General features: G+C 36.1%; 2 protein-coding genes across 20 annotated transcripts in view; one reads left to right on the top strand and one right to left on the bottom strand.

The window, feature by feature from the left end:
• tmod (tropomodulin) overlaps positions 1–3,876 on the top strand; it is a 70,295-nt gene extending 66,419 nt beyond the window's left edge. For 6 of the 8 annotated variants that reach the window (XR_015547037.1, XR_015547039.1, XM_087412198.1 and 3 more), the window contains one exon: positions 1,717–3,876. Coding sequence is in view for 1 of the 8 variants with exons in the window: in XM_087412201.1 (XP_087268327.1) it covers positions 1,717–1,778 (62 nt within the window). In the remaining 7 variants the exon portion in view is untranslated. The remainder of the gene's footprint in view (positions 1–1,716) is intronic. The other 2 variants (XR_015547040.1, XR_015547038.1) reach the window with 1 other exon arrangement.
• The window catches only part of Fas1 (fasciclin 1 Fas1 domain-containing), a 380,082-nt gene that overhangs the window by 48,536 nt on the left and 311,568 nt on the right, over positions 1–19,978 (bottom strand). For 4 of the 12 annotated variants that reach the window (XR_015547032.1, XR_015547034.1, XR_015547036.1 and 1 more), the window contains one exon: positions 14,133–14,439. The exons of 6 other annotated variants lie outside the window; for them this stretch is intronic. Coding sequence is in view for 2 of the 6 variants with exons in the window: in XM_087412185.1 (XP_087268311.1) it covers positions 14,249–14,439 (191 nt within the window). In the remaining 4 variants the exon portion in view is untranslated. The remainder of the gene's footprint in view (positions 1–14,132; positions 14,440–19,978) is intronic. 2 more of the 12 variants (XM_087412185.1, XM_087412184.1) reach the window with 1 other exon arrangement.

Raw genomic sequence — 19,978 nt, 5'->3', positions numbered from 1 at the left:
TTTTTGTCAACTTGAACACGTCCATTAAGGCGACTAATAAACGCCTGTAATAATATGCTAGCGCAATTATACTTTCGTTGCGTTGCAAAAGTGATTATAACGTGAATGAACGATATAATTTCCGTCTTTTCATTGCGACTCGGAAATTAACGCCGGCGAGAAATTCGTTGCCTTCACGGGAACAACCGCGAGATCACTGATACACGTCGAGGTACGACATACATATTATATGTCTTCGTGCGAATTAATGCGGCAAGCTCCATGCGTGTATATAAATTTCTGACACGTAAAGTGTTTTATCGTCGTTGCTCGACATAGTACCCGCGTAACCCGCGTTAATTACTTTTGCTTTACGACCGGTGCGAGATGGGAAAAAAGGGAAATCCGGGAAAAGTGGTAGCGGACGGTGCGAATTACTCTCTTCTGAAGAATCATCGTGATGCAGATTGCCAGTGTCCTTTTACGTTTACTTTTCGAGAGCTTTAACAGCCGGTCTTATCACTACGTGGTTTCATGACGAAGCTTTTACGCGCTTACAGGGATTTATATTACATCCTGGGACATTCTGTACAATTTTCATTTATTCATCAAATATCACGACAAATCCTTTTTATATTGTTAAACATTTATATCGGAAATTGAGTACGTTTTTCAATTACTGACGTTATATAGGAGGAAGATTATCTTTATTGACCGAAGCGACACTTGAAACGCGGTCGAAGTTGTCGGATAAATTAATTGAAGCCGGATAAAATAATCTCATTGCTGTACCCGTCTGTCCGATCATCTCTCGACGATCCGCGAGTTCGAGGATCTGCGAATCCAAAGAGCTTAGTCGATGACTTTGGAATCGCTCCGTCTTCGAGAATCATTGGCTGCGTTCGAAAAAGTAACTTTGCAATTGTTGTAATATTCTTTAATTTTTAAGTAAGTAGATAGTCTAAAGATATGGAAGCTGGTAACTATTAGGTGCTAAAAATTCAAAAAAATTCATTTTATCAATTAAAAGAACACAGGGAATTATAACTGTTTAATCTTATAGTTATATTTTTTACAAGTACATTGAAAAAAATGATGCTAATCAATAACATCATTTTAATTGAAAATAATCTTGTTGATTTACAATAACAGTATTAATAAAACAAGTAAAATTTTATCAAAACAAGAGCATATTTATTTCATTAATGGTATTATTGAATCAACAGTGTATATTATTTACAGTGTATATTTTATTATAGTTAACTTTATATCAGTTGTATCCTTGTGAAATAGAGGAATGTAAAAATAATGAATCTTGAGACTTCCGGGTATCTAGACGATACTTTTTATTTTCCTTTATCAGAATAAGATATTTTTAAGAGAATCACGTTTGGTGTGTGGGTTGTGGCCACCAATCTACTTAAAAGTTAATATTATTAAATATTAATATGATTGATAAAAAGTTGATATAATTAATTCATACATTTAGATCCAATAAGGAATTAAGGATACAAATCAATCATATCAAAGAATTTTACAATTGCAAAGTCGCTTTTTCTGCTGAACGCAGCTACTGATCTGAATGTCCGCGGATGTGAGGATCCGTGGCCGCGTGAACTCGTCGAGCTCCAACTCGAAGTCTCCCAGGCCGATTCTTGGGAAATCCTCACGTCGATCATCGAGCCCCTGGAACACCTCCCACCGTAATGGCTCCCTCGAGCATGTTTCTTTCGGCAGATCGCCTGCGCCGCATGGGAAGAGCTTCTCGTAACTACACCATCGGCTGGGCCATGCACTGATGATGATCGCCACGACGATGGCAACGATGACGACGAAGATGACGACGACAATGATACGCTGATAAGCACGTGTGATTTTTCTCGCCGCGTCAAACGCACCGTGCCGTAAAAAGGCCTCCACACGCGTACTCACACACGCACATGCATTCACGTAACATACGTCATTACACAGCGCAGTGTCAAATCTCTCGAATTCAATCTCGGAAGCGTATCACTTTTGTACTCGTGGAATTCTAGATCATCTATCTGGATTCGTTCTGAAATCGTATTAACGGACAATTGAAATTATTATACGCGGAGAAAAAGTCGGAAGCTTCGTATGACAAATTATATGTGGGTGTCTCTCGTCTTTGTTGTTTTAAATAAATATAGATATATGTATACATACATTTATAGAAATATATATATTCCTGCATCACATACAAAGCTATACCGGGCGATTAAAGATACTCCAATTACGCGTCATGATGTAATAAATTTAGATCGTCGAATAAACGCGTATTGATAATGTTAATTAATATATATACATATATATATATATATATATATATATATATATATATATGTATATGTTATACATGTTGCAACGTATATATAATTGTTAAGTTGTCGGAGATAAGTTTCGCGGAGGGAACGATAAGGGAAGTGAAAGGAGCCGAAAGGATAACCTTTTTAATATAATATATACGCCGTTTGCTTTAAACGGTTACTTAACTGGATTATTTAAATATTTATACGAGGAGAGAAGGAGTTATTTCATTAATTAATTTGACCAAATTTTCGACCGAGTGTAACTGAACGATCGGGTACAAACTGTTCTGTGTTTTCTATTTTCTTTCTTCTTTTATCAAAATTATCTCTTTTTATCGCTGTATCTTAGATAGAACGATTCGTGTCATTTCTTATATATCAGAATAAGTGAGTAACTATTCTGTATTCAGAATAGCTGTGTCTAAATAATTTTAATGCATCGTTGTGGCTGAGGTAAGTATAGGAAAATTTGTAAAGATTAATTATCGATATGATTTTATTTTTAATTTAATGTTTCTATATTCTTTAATCTTCTTTACAGTGCTTTTTTAAAAATTATTTGTCACTTCTATAAATGGTAAATATTGGAATGTCTAAAGTCGATTAATTAATTGTGAATACATAAATTTTTCATTAGATGCAAATAAAGAACGATATCACCAACCCAATCGTTCCGCTCGGCGTGCAATGTCACTGTAATATTCACTAAGGTACTAACTCGTCGTTCAAATTAATAATAATTTAGTATATACATGTATACAATCAATCTGTACATATTGTCTTCAATATCGTTTTTAATCACTCGATGTGACCTACGTGTTGTAACGAGAGAGACTGGATTTATTATAAAAGTGCGCGAGAGAGAAAGTGACGTAATTGTCTCTGTATGCATGCAAGTGCGAACGAGAGGGAGAGAAAGGAGCGTGAATACGTGGGTGAAGATAATTATGTGGAGAAGTCTTACTGATGTAAATCACGCTGATTGTCATAGGTACGTTGTATGTATTCGGGATAACTGAATTCACATTGAGAATATGTAGATCAAAACTACTACTGCGCCGTAGAACAGAATTGTAGAATTGTAGAAAGAGATTTTATACTCTCACGCTGTATGAGGATATGCAATCAGTCTGAATTGTCGCAATTAACTCGACAGATTATAATTTAAGTAATCCGCACTATCTTCGCACTTTTGGAATGCGTACCGACTTTTTACTTTAGCTCCATCAGTTTCAAGAATCTTCGAGTTTCGCCGATCGACTTGGACTTTTCCGTATCTTCTACGCTTTTCCATAAATGACGTGCCAAGTTCTTCTTGGTAAGCGTAAGTGAGTCGTGATGGCGATAAACGGGAAGAAATGAAAAAGATATCGATAATGAAAGAATATTGTAATTCAATTCGCACGTGACCTTCCGGCGATCTTTATTGTATTAATCGCACATGTACTCTGTTACACGCGTCACATTACATACACGTACAACACAGGAAATCCACACGCACGAACAAAGCCTTGCTGCTAGCCTTATCTTGTAACACGAGGTTTAAAATAAACTATTGAAAAACGTATCTTACGCCTGTGTCTTGCTTTCACCTAAATTGACCTAAATCCTCGAAATCTGCACGGAAGGAACAATTTTGCTGAAGTGTCTAAAAATTTAGCTAGAGGTAAATCTGAAAGTAACCTTGTTGGACTATAACAGTAATTATGTACAACACTTAAGTTTTGATAACAATGTTGCAAAAAGTTTTCACATTCTAGCAACTAGCATTCTACATAACATTATTTGGATGGTCTAAACAAAATTATTTTTAAATGTATTCAGATAAATTTTTAGATCTTTCAGCAAAAATGTTTTTTCGTGCGCGAAAGAGAAATTCGTGCAAAAATCCGAGAAAAAGATGCCTAAAAATATTAATTAATAATTTGAATTTTTAAATATTAATTAATATATTTATTTAAATACGAGCGAAATAAAATTTTATTCTTAACAAATAAGCCATCTATTTTATTTTTTTGCAACTAATGAGATATAATTCATAGAATTTCGTTATCACAATCAAATTTCGTAACATTTGCTTCGCAATACTTCGACATTTTTCTGTCAGCGTGTAAAATATGAAATCAGTGAAAAAATTCTAAATTTTAATAAATCATTTGATTGAATAGTATCAAAAATAAAAATATTTACTAAATATATTTACTAAATATAAAGATTTATTTGGTACAAGAATCGTTAATTTTAACAATCTTTTTTTATTGAATAAATATTTATTTACTGTAAGTAAATGTTTAGTTGCACTGAGAAAAATGGCGTAATTGGATTAAATAATAATTCTGATGGAAAATGAACGAATCGGAATTTTTTGGTTAAATTTACCAGCATTCTAGTTGAGATAATTAGAATTTTGATTGATATAATTATTCTGGTAAAAATAAGAATTCTAGTAAATTTACCAAAAATATTGTATCAACCAGAATTCCGATTATCTCAACTAAAATTCTAATAAATTTTATCAGAAAATTCTGATTCGTCCATTTTCAACCAGAAATTTTTTCAATGCGGTATTATTTGAATAAATATTTATATTAAAATTTAATACCCTTTTTTTCTCAGTGTAATTTAATTTCCAGTCTCTTTTTATGCGATGGTTGCATCAATATCGTTCTACATCCAGCTTCAATTGAGAGATGGTTTTTACATCGCAGAAGACGATATATAAAATCGTGTGACCGAACACAAAACTTACCTCTCACATATCGGCGCATTCCGCCGTACATATCTTCGATCCCGCTGGGGTCATCGTGGACTGTTCAATAAACGCCTTCCGATCTGTGTCTTGTAGGTATTCTTTATTCTTTGTAAAATCATACAGCGAAAGCGATCGGATCTACACAGTGTAGTGAAGCGAGATACAAGTGAAGTGAATGTTCGCCGAACGAACGACGGCCGAGTCGGATTTTTGAAGCTGTTTCATCCCCTGTCTCGATCAATCTCTATTTCGAGGAGGAATAATATTATTCTAAAGCGAAAAAAGAAAATTTAGAACTTTTTATTGCGATTGATGAATCGGAACAGGTGTTTGAAGTCTTAAAGATATTACATCGTTTAATTTTTCGTTCGAATATCTAAACACTTCTACGAATCCATAGTCTCCTTCGATTTCTAAATTAATCGATTTGAATCAATGGATTTCTTTGGATCTCTCAATCTTGAGATTTTTTTTTATTTTTCGAATTCTTATCTACAGACAGAAAGAGTTGACACGCCGCCGATTCGCCCGCAAACTCGAAGGTACATACGCTCTCCTCGACTTTTTCCTTTGCAAATTTGATTGGCCCGAACAGAGCAAGGTTCCTTCCATAAAAATCGTTCGCTAAAAACGCCAGTCTCTTCGCATTGACAAGCGCGCACGTGACTTAGAAACTTAATAACTAATCCTGACAAAATACAGGTAATGCAAACGTACGTATATACCTAAGATCCTAATAAAAACTAGAAATCTTCTCATGATTAATTATCCAAAATATATGTTACCTAAAGTTGCCGTCAGGCTGGTGACGGCAATGACGATGATGGGCAATCAAATGTCTAGCGATGACAATTCATGATTCGTGTAGTGAAACAAATGCCTTTTATACAAATAGCTCTGTGGTACATAAAATTTGATTTCCCCTACTAGTATAAGGTTTATATAATATACATAGATTTTTATATCATATACTTTTGTAATAGCTAATAAATAATAATCCTTAATAGTTCGTCAGTTAATTTCTGTGAAACCCGCCTATCCGGCGCTTAAAATACGAAATCGCTTACACTTTATATTTATATTTATATTTATATTTATATTCATATTTATATTTATATATACGCTCTTCGTTCATTCGGAATTTTAAAAACCACGATCTCTCGCCTGCGATCTCTCCCATCTTCTTTTATGTCACTTTACATACTCTATACTCTTACATATTAATGATTTACCGTAATGGTGTGTGGCGTGCTTAAGTTACTGGTTGCACTTACCGGTATCACCTGCCGCCAACCGGGGCGTGAGAGAGGAGGGGATATCGCACTCCCCCCCGGTGGCCGTAACTTTAAAAAGCTTAAAAACCCCATACTTAAGCTAACGCGAACGTTAACGTTGTGGCGCGTGGCGCCGCGTCGTTTCATCGAGCCTGCTCTAAAAAAAAAAAAAAAAAAAAAAAAAAAAAAAAAAAAAAAAAAAAAAAACAACGCGCTGCCGTTCCTCGGCTACGCGCGTAAATGCAATCAGTAGCGTATCCTTGAAACCGTCGGTGCCTCGAATCTTCGGGCCAGCAGTCGCGAATCCCAGGGGAGCCCCCGTTTCCGGGCATCAGGAGCTTCCGGAAGCGTCGGCACCCTGCAGGAATCGCTTCCGAAAGCCTTGAGGATCCCAGGAACTCCGGATCGTCGAGTCTTTAAATAATCGGATACGAGTGCGAAACATGTTTACAACATGCGGCTCGAAATGATCGTGCGACGACGAGGACAGAGGGAACGTCTGCCTTCGTGAGAGACTTCTAAATGCGCGCGTGCATTTTATGCGTACGAATGTGTGTGTGTGTGTGTGTGTGTACACACATGCACTAAAAAAAGAAGTATTTAATTTTAAGATAATAAAATGTTTTACTTTTGTCTTCGTTTTTTTTTTAATCCCAAAACAGATAACGTCAAAATGACATTAAAATGAATCGAAATGATTGAAAAATGACTTAATGATCATTTTGGAATCATTTTGATATCATAATGACTTGTTGTTTTGCTTGGGCACTTAAAGATATTTTAGTTTAAAACTTTTTTCAATATGAACATCTTTAACCCTTTGTGATCACACTGGAGTCAATGACCCCTTTAATCAATAATTCTTTTTACTTCATAGAACTGTGAATACGGCAACCATTTGAGGTAATTTTGATCCCAAAAGAAGTATTATATAATTACGAAGGGTTAAGTGTTTAAAAACGGAGACAAGAATAAAATATTTTAACAACTTAAGATTAAACACTTCTTCTTTTTTTTAGTGTATGCTACATGTAGTACAGGAAAACGCGTGAATGCGAAACGTCGATGCTGGGCGTTCGCAATCGTTCTCGTCAGTGTTCTCGCGGAACAGAACAGCGGAGGAGTAACAATAGGGATGATAAAAAAAGATGACAGCAGGGACTGTGATCGATGCCGCGATTAACGTTCGTTGGCAACGGCGTGTCAAGGGTTTTTTGTCAACGATTAGCGTCTTCAAACGAAACGTTTCTAGGAATGTGTGAGTATCTTAGGGATTTTGATCTATAAACGCTGCCGAAATCTGAATATCCGCAGACCCATAAATACCGAAATCATTTTATCTTTTATATTCTAAATATCGCGCACTTTTGAAACCTGATCGCAGATCGATTACTTTCATGAGGATCCTCAGGCATTCGGATATCCGGCAAACGATTCACGCAATTGTCTATTCACTTCTATGAGGATCACGGCTCTGGTCCTATTTGTAATCCTACAGTTAACAACTATTCGTAAGGATAGCTAAACTTAGCTGTATGTATTTGTTCGCTGTAGCTTCGCTTGCGAATTGGAAATCATAAATGCATTTCCTCGTAATCTTTCTTTTCATTTTTTTTTTTCGTGGGACCAATCGACCATCGTTCGCAAAATCCAGATGAGGAAAGTAATTTGAATTTTACATTTCAACAATATTAACCCAGGAGCAGTCATCTCATTTTTTTATGTAAACGATTACCTGAGGTGTTTTTATGCTTTAATTAAAAATCACCATTATTAACGATATATGTATTGTTTTTCGATTTGAGAATATTATAGATTTACTCACAATTTTTGGAAAAAGTAAGTAGAAACCAGAGAAATATTAAACGTAATAAGTACATTAAGTAGCTTATTACGAATATTTTAATAGTATTTATAAAAAATAAAGATTTTTTAAAATTAATATAACTTTTTTTATATAAGTTTTCAATGGATTGCGCATTTCAAGATTTGTAATCATTATTACAAAAGAGAGAAAATATGTTCAAAAAGAAAGAAAACGATATCCATTTTACAATTCACATTTTTTCGTTGCTGAAATTATAAAAATACCTCAGGTGACTATTCCCGAGTTAATGCAAGATTTTGTAACATATACAGCGAAGTGTGAACGTTATAACTTCGCCATATGTTACAAAATCTTGGAATATATTCGTGAACGTGATAACATTTATATGTAAAACGCGACTCGTGGACGGTGGTCGATTTTTCAACAATTTATGGCTCTTTTATAATGTTAATAACAACACCGACGGCGTGTGTGTGTGCATCTTTTTCCCGTACAACGTTCTTTTCGCTCTACGAGCGTGAATTTTTTTTTTAAGTCTCGCATGGCAGTCGGTTTGATCTTGTCTCCCGACTCGAATCATCCCCCATCGATTTATGGCAGCCCCGAACCCAGCTCACTTAGTGTCGACTGCGTGGCTGCCGAACAAGCTGAACATTAAGACACATCTACACGGAGAAATAGAGTTTCGCTATTTTTTTTCTTTTTTCTTAGTTCATCTAACGAGCAAACAGTATTAATTAGAGTTTATGTATATTTTATATAGGTAATAATTGTAATAATAATAATAATAATTCGTAATATCAATTCATCCCAACAACAAGTTTAAGTTATCATCTGATAGTATTTTGTTTCTTTTCTCTTTCAATCTTTTATTCTCTTCTTTTTATCTACCTTCCCGTCTTTTTTCCCCTCGACTCGTTCTTCTTCGATCGATACTTTCTTCCTCATTAATATATATCTCTGTTTATTATATATATCTTTATTTGTTTTATATATATGTATAGACTGATATCAACACGTATAACATCGACGTTTTTTTTTTCTTGTTAAATCAAGTTCTCGCGGAGAAAGTTGTGGCTGCTCCGATTACGCGCCCGCTAATTACAATCTTTTTATTTCTTTTTATACGTGACTAATGCAAACAAATTATCGGACCGTGTTGCGAAACTTTAACGACGATCCGATCAGTCAATTGTCTTTCATTTAGGTTTCGGCGTTTTATCAGTTGAACGTGAACCATCTTGCGCTTCTCTTACTGCATTTACTTCAGGTTCATCCCCAAGGAGGACACGAAATTTCGAGGCTTTATCACCCCCTTCGAGCTCCGAACGTGTCGAGTATTCGCTTTTCTTTTTTTCTTTTTATATTATTTTAATTCGTTTGCACTACAAGCAAGCGTAGCGCTTGCAGCAGGACTTTATTCGTGAGAGAATGTGAAATCGATTTTACCTTAGCGAAGACGAAGGCTAAATGGAAAGCTCCGTTTGTCCTTTAATATTCATTATCCTTTAATATTCATTTCCTCGATAGATAAGCTTGTGCGAGAATACTCTCACTAAGGGAACATCCGATTAATTAACGAATAAAGTTCTGCTTCTTCTCCGCGTCTCTTTGGATCTCGGATCGCTTCCAAGATATGCGGATATTTAAAAATTCAATAATCTATAGTCAAAATCCTCTCGCGATGCGTTTAAAACGGTACGTATCTGAGAAATATATTTGCATGTATCAAAGATTTTCAATATATATCACGATCATTGAAAGAGAAGCTCGGAGAAGTGCTAACTTGCCCTTTTTTTTTCGACTTTTGGTCAACGAAAGAATTAATTCCCACCTTTCGGATCTCATTTGATTATCGGTTCTAAATTCGGACGCACTGGTGTGCGTTGATGTACATTAAAGCTGTTATGTACTGATTTAATTCGAGTATAAAAGTGAAATGCAAAAATTTCGAATTATAAAATACATATTTTATCTAACAGCACAATAAAGTTTATTGATGATTTCGCGGTTTAACTCGTTTCTATATTTATATTAACCCTAGAACACACACCTTCCAAAATATTTTGAAAACACACCTGTCAAAATTACAATATATCTTCCAAATCTACTGTAACCTTAATAGGATGTAACTTTGATTTAGATTTTTGATTAATACCTTTCTTTCTTTTTTATTTTAAAGCTCTCTGAGATTTAGGAATATACCTGCATAGATCGTAATGCTCGAAAGTTTTATATTACATTATAAAAGAGAAATCTTCTTTTTCTTTTCTTCGAAGCAAGTAAAATTTCGTTTGGGTCTGGAAAACTTATGGTGTATATTCCAGAGTTAAACACGTATTTTTACGTTAATCTGTATACAACAGTTTTAATGTGCATCAGTGCGCACTGAATGCGTCTAATCGATCTCATTATAAACTTATACCAGTTTCCTTTTAGCCGCGTCTTTCGGACTTCCCTTCTACGAGTAAGATGGGCCGTCGCTATTGCTCGCATACAGCTAAGATCTTAATGGTAAGTTCGCTACTCGACGGGCAAGGTGTGCGTGTATATATGCATGTGCCTGTACGTGTGCCTGTAACAATGCGATGAGCGTGGAGGGAAAAGAAAGTTCATCGGGATGTAGTTATTACAAGAACGATAGCGCGTGCCGTGCACTTAGAGTAGATATGGTCACGGAATGTCTTTCCGTTCCCGTAAAAAAATAAGCGAACCAAAGGAGATAGGAATTCCTTCTGCGGACGAATTTCTTTGTTGGGAATTAATTCAGCGACCTTTCTTAATTTAATTCTTTAACAGGTATTTAAGATACGTTGTGCAGCAAACTCTCTTTTTCCCTTCACTCCACAGAATGAATTCCTGTCAGTTTCCTCTTTTAACAAGTTACCGTATCCTAGATAATACGAGAAAATTAAGAGGATATTGCTTTCTGTTGTAAATTTGCAAACTAATAGAAGCTAAGAGTGCCAAACTTTTCTTTCCCTGCGCATCCTAAGTCAAGATACTTTATTTCCTCGCGCTTCTAAATTCGTGTAATAGCTTAACGCACTTGTTTTTTATTTTTTATTTTTTTTTTAGGGATCGCCGGTTTCAAGATAGAGCGTCCTCGCTTTTACTCTTTCCTCTTTTTCTACCTTTCGCTCTCCCTCCGTTAATAATTATCGTACAAAAACTCGTTTGCAAGCTCGTCCGCAAGCCTGCGTGCATGGCAGTATTCTCGGTAAGTAGACAGCGTAAATACGATATGATACATAGCGGGGTATCGTTCGGGGCCGTCCCTGAGCGGCCGCGGTGGCCGTTATAATCCTTCCGTGACAACGAAAGGCTCGAAAACACGGTGTCCTAAAGGGAACGACGAGGTTTAACAGGGGAAGGAACAGGGGGCTGAACGTTCACCCCGTTCGCGTCGCTATGCGCTCGCACCCCGGGATACGTTCGCCGTATCGCCATACCGTGATGACGTTGACGTGTTTTTACGCGTCTGTTTGTGTCGGTGCTCGATCCGATTTCATCACAAGACTGCCGCGAATTGATACAACGACGCTAACTGACGACAATGATTATTAGATCGACCGATCGACTGTGAATCTACGAAGACCTGAAGTAGAGAGCATCAAATAAAAGTCTTTGGGCACTCAGCAGTCTGTTTACAGTTGAGACAAATACGGCAGCGTTGTATATATAAGAATTTTATTTGAGGAGGGATCAAATTAAAGTTGATACTTTTGAACTCGTGAAAGGAGGAGGATGGATTTATTGGAATTGTTATATTAATTATATTTTTTACATTAATTACTTGCAGATAAATCACACGTATTTAATTTATTAATTTACTTTTTCTATTAAAATTTTTAATCGATCTTCGAACTGGAAAAGCTTAAATTTTTCACACTAGCCATCTTGGAGTCTCAGAAAATTTTCTATAATCTTCCTAATTCTATCTTCTTTTCCAAAATTAATTTCATGTGAATCATTAAGTATAGTTTGTTTAAGTGGTTTTAATTATTTTTGTTCCTTAAGATTTAGGGAGATCATGGTCGATCTATATGAGTTATGGCAGAGCTAAAGACAGAGACGTTACGACGTAATTAAGACTGTTCGCCAATTTTTTTTCAATTGATATCGTAGCTAAATCGCGTGACCGCGTCTGTGTCGTTGTATTTCTCAGATAATTCTTTATTATTTTTAATTTCGAAAAAGATGCCTCTGCAATTGTCATAGATATTGGCACAGTTAATAAAATCTATAACATTATTGCTAAATTTGAAAAGATTTCCAGAAAATCACTTTTAGCTAATTCATTTAAAATATCAAGGTAGAGCTTTATATTTACAAGAGTAACGCTGCCTATTAAAATTTTGCGCCGTATGCTGGAGCGTACCTGTTTAGTGCCTCGTAACGCCTCCGGCTATAGGTTGAATCACATAGAGCTTATAAAAGCTTATATACTCTGCAATACAGAGTCAAATATTGCCATATTTGTTTCGAATAACCAGGCTCTTACTTAAGGATCTCTAACTCAAAAGTATGAGGCCTGTACTTTCTGAACTGAACCTCTTGCACGTTCATCTTATTTTCTCTTTTTTTTTTATTCAACGTAGAGAGAAAAAGAAGAAAGATGAACTGTGCAAGAAATGTTCAGCTCAAAAGAACAGACTTCTTGTCTATTAGGAGTTCGAGGATCCGTGGATCCCGCTCGAAAAGTCGAAGAAGCGAAAATTCACATAGGGATTTAAGGATCTACAGGAGTCCTGAGATTTGATAAAAATCCGACTGTCCTATTCTCTGAGAGGATCCATGGATGCGAAAAAGAATACACAGGACTTTGAAATCGATGAATTTCGAGATGGTAAGATTCGGGATGGATTCCTTTATCCCGAAAATGCTTACTCATTTGAAGTGATCGATATTGCGTCTCGACGTTATTACTGTCGTTAATTGCAACAGGTGATTGCGTCTAGTTTTATTACCGTCGTCGCTTTGGAGGGAAAGGATTTTGGACTTAATGTTTACGATTGTATAAAATCGTACTTGTCGTATATAAAATCGTACAATTCCGCGAGGGAATGGCGAAGTCTTGTTCTAAGGGTCGTGTGAAAACGTTTTGATACGTCATTAAGTTCCTATTAATTCTACAGAACGGCGCGTGAGATATGCAATTAAATGCATTATCGATCATCTTATTCAACTGTAAAGTCACAATTTTTTTCTTGGTTGAGACACAAAATCAAATAATTTCTTGCCAATACGATTGCTTAGATAATAATGGAAAGAACGATCGATTAAAGCGCGATTTTATTTGCATATTTGCGTCGCTCGCTGACAGTCGCGTGATCTCACGAGATGCAATTTCATCGTTGCCTTAATACTCGAAGTAGGTTCCTCGAAATCTCTCTACCTCTCCTCCGCCTCTCTTCACACTCTTCCATCTCTCAATAAATTTATTTAGATTACTTGGTACGAGATTAACCATTTATTTGGTACGATTAACGCTTCTAACCCGTAAAATTGTCCCCGCTACGTCCACGGACGATTACTCAATAAATAATAGGCTATCCTGGCATTCTGAGGCCGTGCGATCGTGAGTGCTCGGTCGTCCTCGCGTCGTTCCCTCGGCGAGAGCTTCCTTCGTGCCTTCGTACGATCGTTATAAAGTAACCGATCGGACACTTTTCTTCCTGCCCTTCTTCCTCTCGTCCCCCCCCCCCCTTCTCCCTTTCACGTCTACAGATTGGCGATCTTAGAGCCACGTACGTGAACGAATCCTTGGATCTCCGGATCCCGCGAATCCCCGTCGATCCTCGGATCGTTTAAGTCCCATGGATCTCTGATCTCGCGGATTCTCGGTCACCACCGGATCTTCGGATTCTCAAGTTTTCCCCGCCCTCCCCTTTCCCCCTTCATTTCCCCGTGCACAATAAATGTCCTTTCGGAGAGTCCGATCGAACGGGTCGATCGACCATGCCTACCCGCGTTGCGTCGTCGTTGTCGCCGCCGCTCGAGGACGATAGGAGACGGCCCCCAAGGAGAATTCCTATAGACGCACCTGCCGCAGATACGAGACGATGCGACGCGATGAGGGCTTTTACAGGTGCCACTTGGCTATCAGTATCATGATTAGATGGGGCGCCAGGGTAGCCAGCGACGCGCCACCCGTCACTCGGACGTCGCTATCCTTGAGGAACACAGAGCCGATCACGTGGATGATACCGTTGGTGCACTCGACGTCCGGACGGATGACGCGGATCTTCTTGCCCTCCCATTCCACTTGGTAGCCTGAAAAGAGAGAGACTTGACGATGATCTTTGAACGAGAATCGGGGAAACCGCGTGATGCGTATAAGTGAAGCGGTACTGCGATGCAGAATACAAAGCTCTCCCCCGCCGAATCTCGAATGAAAAATTCGATGATGGGAGAATAGTCTATATAGAGATCCTAAAATAAACGTCGTGAGATGCTAAAAAGAAAAATCGATGGATTAAAAATAAAATAGAGAGAATCAACTTTCTAATAACGTTCGATGAACTAAATTCAGCGACAGTATCTAGTGAGAAACATAAATGGCGCCATACGATCGCAAATAAAGTAGGTTCCATTTGGCGTGCACTGAAAAAAGAGTGTCTGGTAACAACTACCATACGTTGAGTGAAATAATTTCAATCAAATGTTCGGTTAATATGATCAAAAGAAATTGTATTTCTCTAAATACTTAGTAAGTATTACCAGACATAATAATATAACTTTAACCAAAAATAATGTTACTTTCCTCAATATTGTACTTTCCTAATTATTAACAAATTATTTGTTAATAATTAGGAAAATATATATTGAGGAAAGTAAAATTATTATTAGTTACAATAACTAAACATTTGATTGAAACTGTTTTGCGTCGTCTATAATATGCGGAGTAAGTCTGATGTAAGAAGCAATAGTAAATTGACCAATCACAGTTCTTACATTCGACTGTGATTGGTCAATTTCTTACTTTTATACCAAGTAACTTATTTCGTATATTGTAGACGACGTGTTTCACTCAATATTTAGCTATTAGTTGGTTTCCATTTACGTTAATTCTCAGATAATTCTCACTTGTGACGTTATAATTCAATTGAATGCATGTTTCTTTTGCATTCTGACAAGTGAGATTTAACTAAGTTTTTACCTACAATCTGCACAAAATCGAGATTGTGTGCTTAAAGCCCAGTTTCACAACTCATGATTACTCTTAACCGAGGTTTAATTTATTCCTCATCTCTTTCTAATGCTAGAATTGGAAAGAGATGAGAATAAGTTGAATCTCGATTAAGCGTGAGTTGTGAAACTAAGTCTTAGTGAGTCTCGTAAACTCATTTCAAAGTGAAATTACGAACCTGTGCTGACATCAGTGATAATTTTTTACCAAAGGCTGTGTTCCAAATTTACTGCCAACACTGAAAACGCTACAATTTACGTTACAAGCACTATAGATTTTTAGTACTGGCAGAAAATTTTGGAACACAGCCAAAGTAAGCAAGTAGTGACGTCATTAATCTTAGTATAAAATACTCAGATCACGTCAGACTTAGCTTCATTGTGTGTAAATGGAAAGCAACTATTATCAAACTTTTTTCAGTATGTTATCGTCGTTATATTTCGACAAACACGTAAGTAACACTTTTGTTATTCTTCCAACACCACCTTGTATGTTTAAGCGTCTTCGCCTCGCTTAACGAAGAGTCTGAACTCAATCTTTTTCTCGCTCTCCTCTGGTGCCCCTTCGCGGGATTGTAAAACAGAGCGGTAAAAGCGACGGTCGCGAGCTTGGGAAACGCCTCGGAAATTTGCTCATAGGCGAGAGTGAATAACCGGGAGAGCACGTAGCAATTAGCGCCGGGGGTAATCAAGGAATTTGCATTTAAATGGTGGTCGAAAGGTGCATAATAAATCGCCTTGCGGTTCCGGTACATAATGGCGCGCGCATTCGTTTCCGGCTTCCGCGTTTGAGAAGGGCTCGAGAGGCGACATATTTTTCGCAAAACGGCGAGTCACTGCTACGAGTTTCATTTTCGATAACGCGGAAAAATCCCAACGCGCGGTGACCAGATATTCATCATACTCTGGCGTCAAAACGCGGGACTGTGAAAGGAACTGTTTAGGGGATGGGGGTTGCGTTGCATCCGTTCGAGAATTTCCTGGACTTTACGCGACGCGACGGAAGTTGGACTCGTTGCATCTCGCGACAACGCATACGGAAACGAAGTCCCCTTTCGAGTAGTTTATTTGCGTTGAGCTTGCGCGAAAAATACGTATCACATAGAAAGATTTTGCTAAAATATCTAAAAACTGAAATATAAATCTGATCTAGATACAGATCTCTCTAGTTGAAAGAAAACCGACAAATGAAATCGAAGTTGGAAGGCGAGAAATAATTCTTTCATTAACGCGTTTAAAATCTCTAACTGAAGTTTTGTTTCGTTGAAGAACTGAAAATAATTTCATTGAACCACATCAAAATAATTATATAAGAAACTCAAATCTATCCCTGGTGGAAAAATTTCGCTGAAATTATTTCATGTTTTAGAACACTTTTTAGTAAAATTTTAGCGGTTCAGAAAAATTTCAGTTTAATTTCAACAAAATTTCAGTTCAATTCCAACGATTTTTCAATATTAGCTGAAAAATTCACCTTCATTGAAATTTCAGCAAATTTTCAGCAATTCGCTGAAATGTTCCAAAACGTATAATTTCAGCAAACATTATAAGAAGAAATCATCATGTATGAATAAATCGAATTCCAAATGTTTGGAACAAAAAATTGATTAAATATATTCGTAACATCTAACTTTGACCGTTCGGCGTTCTTTACTTTATTCAATTTCAGCAAAATTTGTTCACCAGGCAATCAGCAATGCTATAAAAAGTTTTAATATTTTAGCAATCAGTTTGAGCGATCTACATAATTATTTTTGATAATCCAATAAAATTATTTTCAGGTTTGTATCTCATACCTAAACTTTATAGATATTTCAGCAAAACCTGTACATAACACACCGAAACAAGTCCTCGATCGTTACGTTATTTGTTACCTGAATATTTCCAAAAGTTTCCAATTTAAATCAAGCGAAATATTACAAGCACTTTTACATTTCGACCGTTTCGATTAGTAGAGGCTTCATTAATATTCGGATACCATTTTGTTTCTCCCGTAGGTGAATTTGTTGAAACAACATGCGGTCGAATCAACCGGGAAAGTAATTAGTATCGACCCCCGCATAACAAATTACTGTCGCTTTAATGTTAATACAATGGCGGGCAGCTGGCTTTCGACCACTTATAGAACACGGCTAGATATTAAGGGATTAATATCTTTGTACATATAATCTAAAAATGTAACGATTGCGAATCATTTTCTCTTTTATGGGACAGCTGACGTACGTCTCTCAGATCAAGTAGAATTTTATATCCTCGCTACCGGATGATTCTTCTATAAGATTCCTCTATAAGATTCTTCGAAGTTACTTATCCTTATCACCACGTGTCGTACGTTTACGCAGGCAGAGGTCATACGATAAATAGTAATCAAAATGGCGAGGAGGGATGATTCCTCGTTTTGCGACAAAGGTAATGATATCCTATTGCTGTTGTTGTCGCAATTAATTTACGCGTAACAATGGCGTTCTGCTCGTCGTAATTAATTCCGCCGTTCACAATGAGTATTGTTGCCCTCGCCGCAATTAATACGCTTTTGTTTCTCGCGCACCCGCGCGCGCTTCGCTCACTCCGCGTTGTCGCTTTCCACCCCTCTCTTTCTCGCTGCTTTTATTTCTCGTCGTTTTCTTTTTATTTCAATTCAGTGATTTTTGACTACGCACTAAGTTCCCCTGGGGTCCCGCTTGCGACTGTAACGAAAATTGCGGCATGAATTCGTCCCGCAGGAATGAGAGTCCCGGTTTTAATTGATCGTGAAAATCGGGTTGGTTTTAATTTTCCGGGCCGTCCATTGAGAGCGCGTAGTCCTTTGTATTATTTAACAGTGGGTTTGATTGTGGTAAGACAGAGATTCTCAAGCATTCATTCAGAGAAAGGTCTTCGATTTAAAGAAAGATGTTACACTGATTGTGAGAAAAATGGTTTGGTTGAATTAAATAGTAATTCTGATGGAAAACTGATGAATCAGAATTTTCTGGTTAAATCTAGAACTCTAGTAGAGATAATTAGAATTTTAATTGATATAATTATTCTGATAAAAATACGAATTTTAGTAGATTTTATCAGACATATTGTATCAACCAGAATTTCGGTTATCTCAACTGGAATTCTACAATAATAAATTTAATCAGAAAATTCTATCGTATCTTTTGTTCATTTTCAACCAAAATTTTTTTCAATGTTTTTTTCTATACGATAAAAGAAAAAAATTTCATTGATTTGAACGTCATTTCTTTGATTTAAACATTATTGTTTGAAATCAAATAAAAAAATTTCATTTAAGGGAATTATGTTCAAATCAAAGAAATTGTTTTTTTTTTAATCGTATAATAAAGAAACATTTCTTTAAATCGAAGAAACTTTCCTTTTTCTGGATGATGCAGAAGTAACGAGACTTTCAAAACGAAAGATTCATACCAAATATCGCAGTTTAAGAACGTCTGCAATGTACAGATGCAATGTATAATTCAACTGCGATGCAATATATCCCAAATAATACAAAATAATTAAACGAAGCATCGACGGCTGGTCACTAATCTCCGTGCGAACGAGATCTCTGCGCAGTCTCTACGCACCGAGCGAAGTTCGTTTCATTTCGAAGGGGCATTGCTTTTTCCCCGCGTTAGATCCTTCGTATGCGTAAGCGTATAAGCGTCAGCGTAAGCGCACAAGCTCGGCGTGCGATCATACAGAAAACAAATCAGAAATCGTTGCACGAAAGGCAGCACCCAAGGATCTAAAGATAAGTACCAAAATTTAACGAGCGTAAGATTTTCAGGATTCACGGGATTCCTGGGATGCCGAGTCCTCTCCCGTTCTTTCACGTGCATGTTCTTCAAAGTGCCTTATATTTAATTGAAACTACAGTTCTACATAAAATTATCGAATTTAACCCTGGAATGCAATTTATATTTTTTTTTTGCATTAACTATTTTAAGTGAAAATTCATTCATACAATTAAAATAATTGAACTAACACAGTTTCAATGTAAAAAAAAATGAATTTTAATGTTAAATAATCTTATCCCTTTGTGGATAAGTAATTTCATTTGAGAGCATCCCTTTTTGTTTTGTAAACTATACTTGTTAAATTTTTATGAAACTTGGCCTATAAGATAATTTGATTTACTTGATTCTGAAGTTAAAAGTAAAAAAATTAAATATAATATGCAATAATAATGCATTCAATATGGTGAACAGAATTTAAAAAATAATATATTTGATTATTATAAAATTCACTTTTAGCAAATTTTTAGCGAAATAATATCAAGTTTCAAGTTTTATTTATTTGAAGCTTATTAGTGATACAAATAATTAGTATTTATTTCCACACTGTGATTGCGAGCCTTTGATACTAGATTCTCTATCATTAACAAATTTTTGAAACTTAATATATATATATATATATATTTTTTTTTTCAGACTATATTCAAATTCAAAGAACTTAATTTCACGATAATTAGATTATTTTTTTGTAATTTGAATTCTGAGATTAGATTTCGAATTCGAATTTCGTAAATCCTTGGAACAAGATCTTTTAAATGTTATTTGAAGCTATCAAAATTCTAATAAAACAAAAAAATTACTATATAATCTATTAAAATCTACTATATAATCTATTACTATAT

This window comes from Acromyrmex echinatior, chromosome 12 (assembly GCF_024713525.1).
Source record: "Acromyrmex echinatior isolate Ae372 chromosome 12, ASM2471352v2, whole genome shotgun sequence".
NCBI lineage: Eukaryota > Metazoa > Arthropoda > Insecta > Hymenoptera > Formicidae > Acromyrmex > Acromyrmex echinatior.
This window is presented reverse-complemented; position numbering and strand designations above follow the sequence as displayed.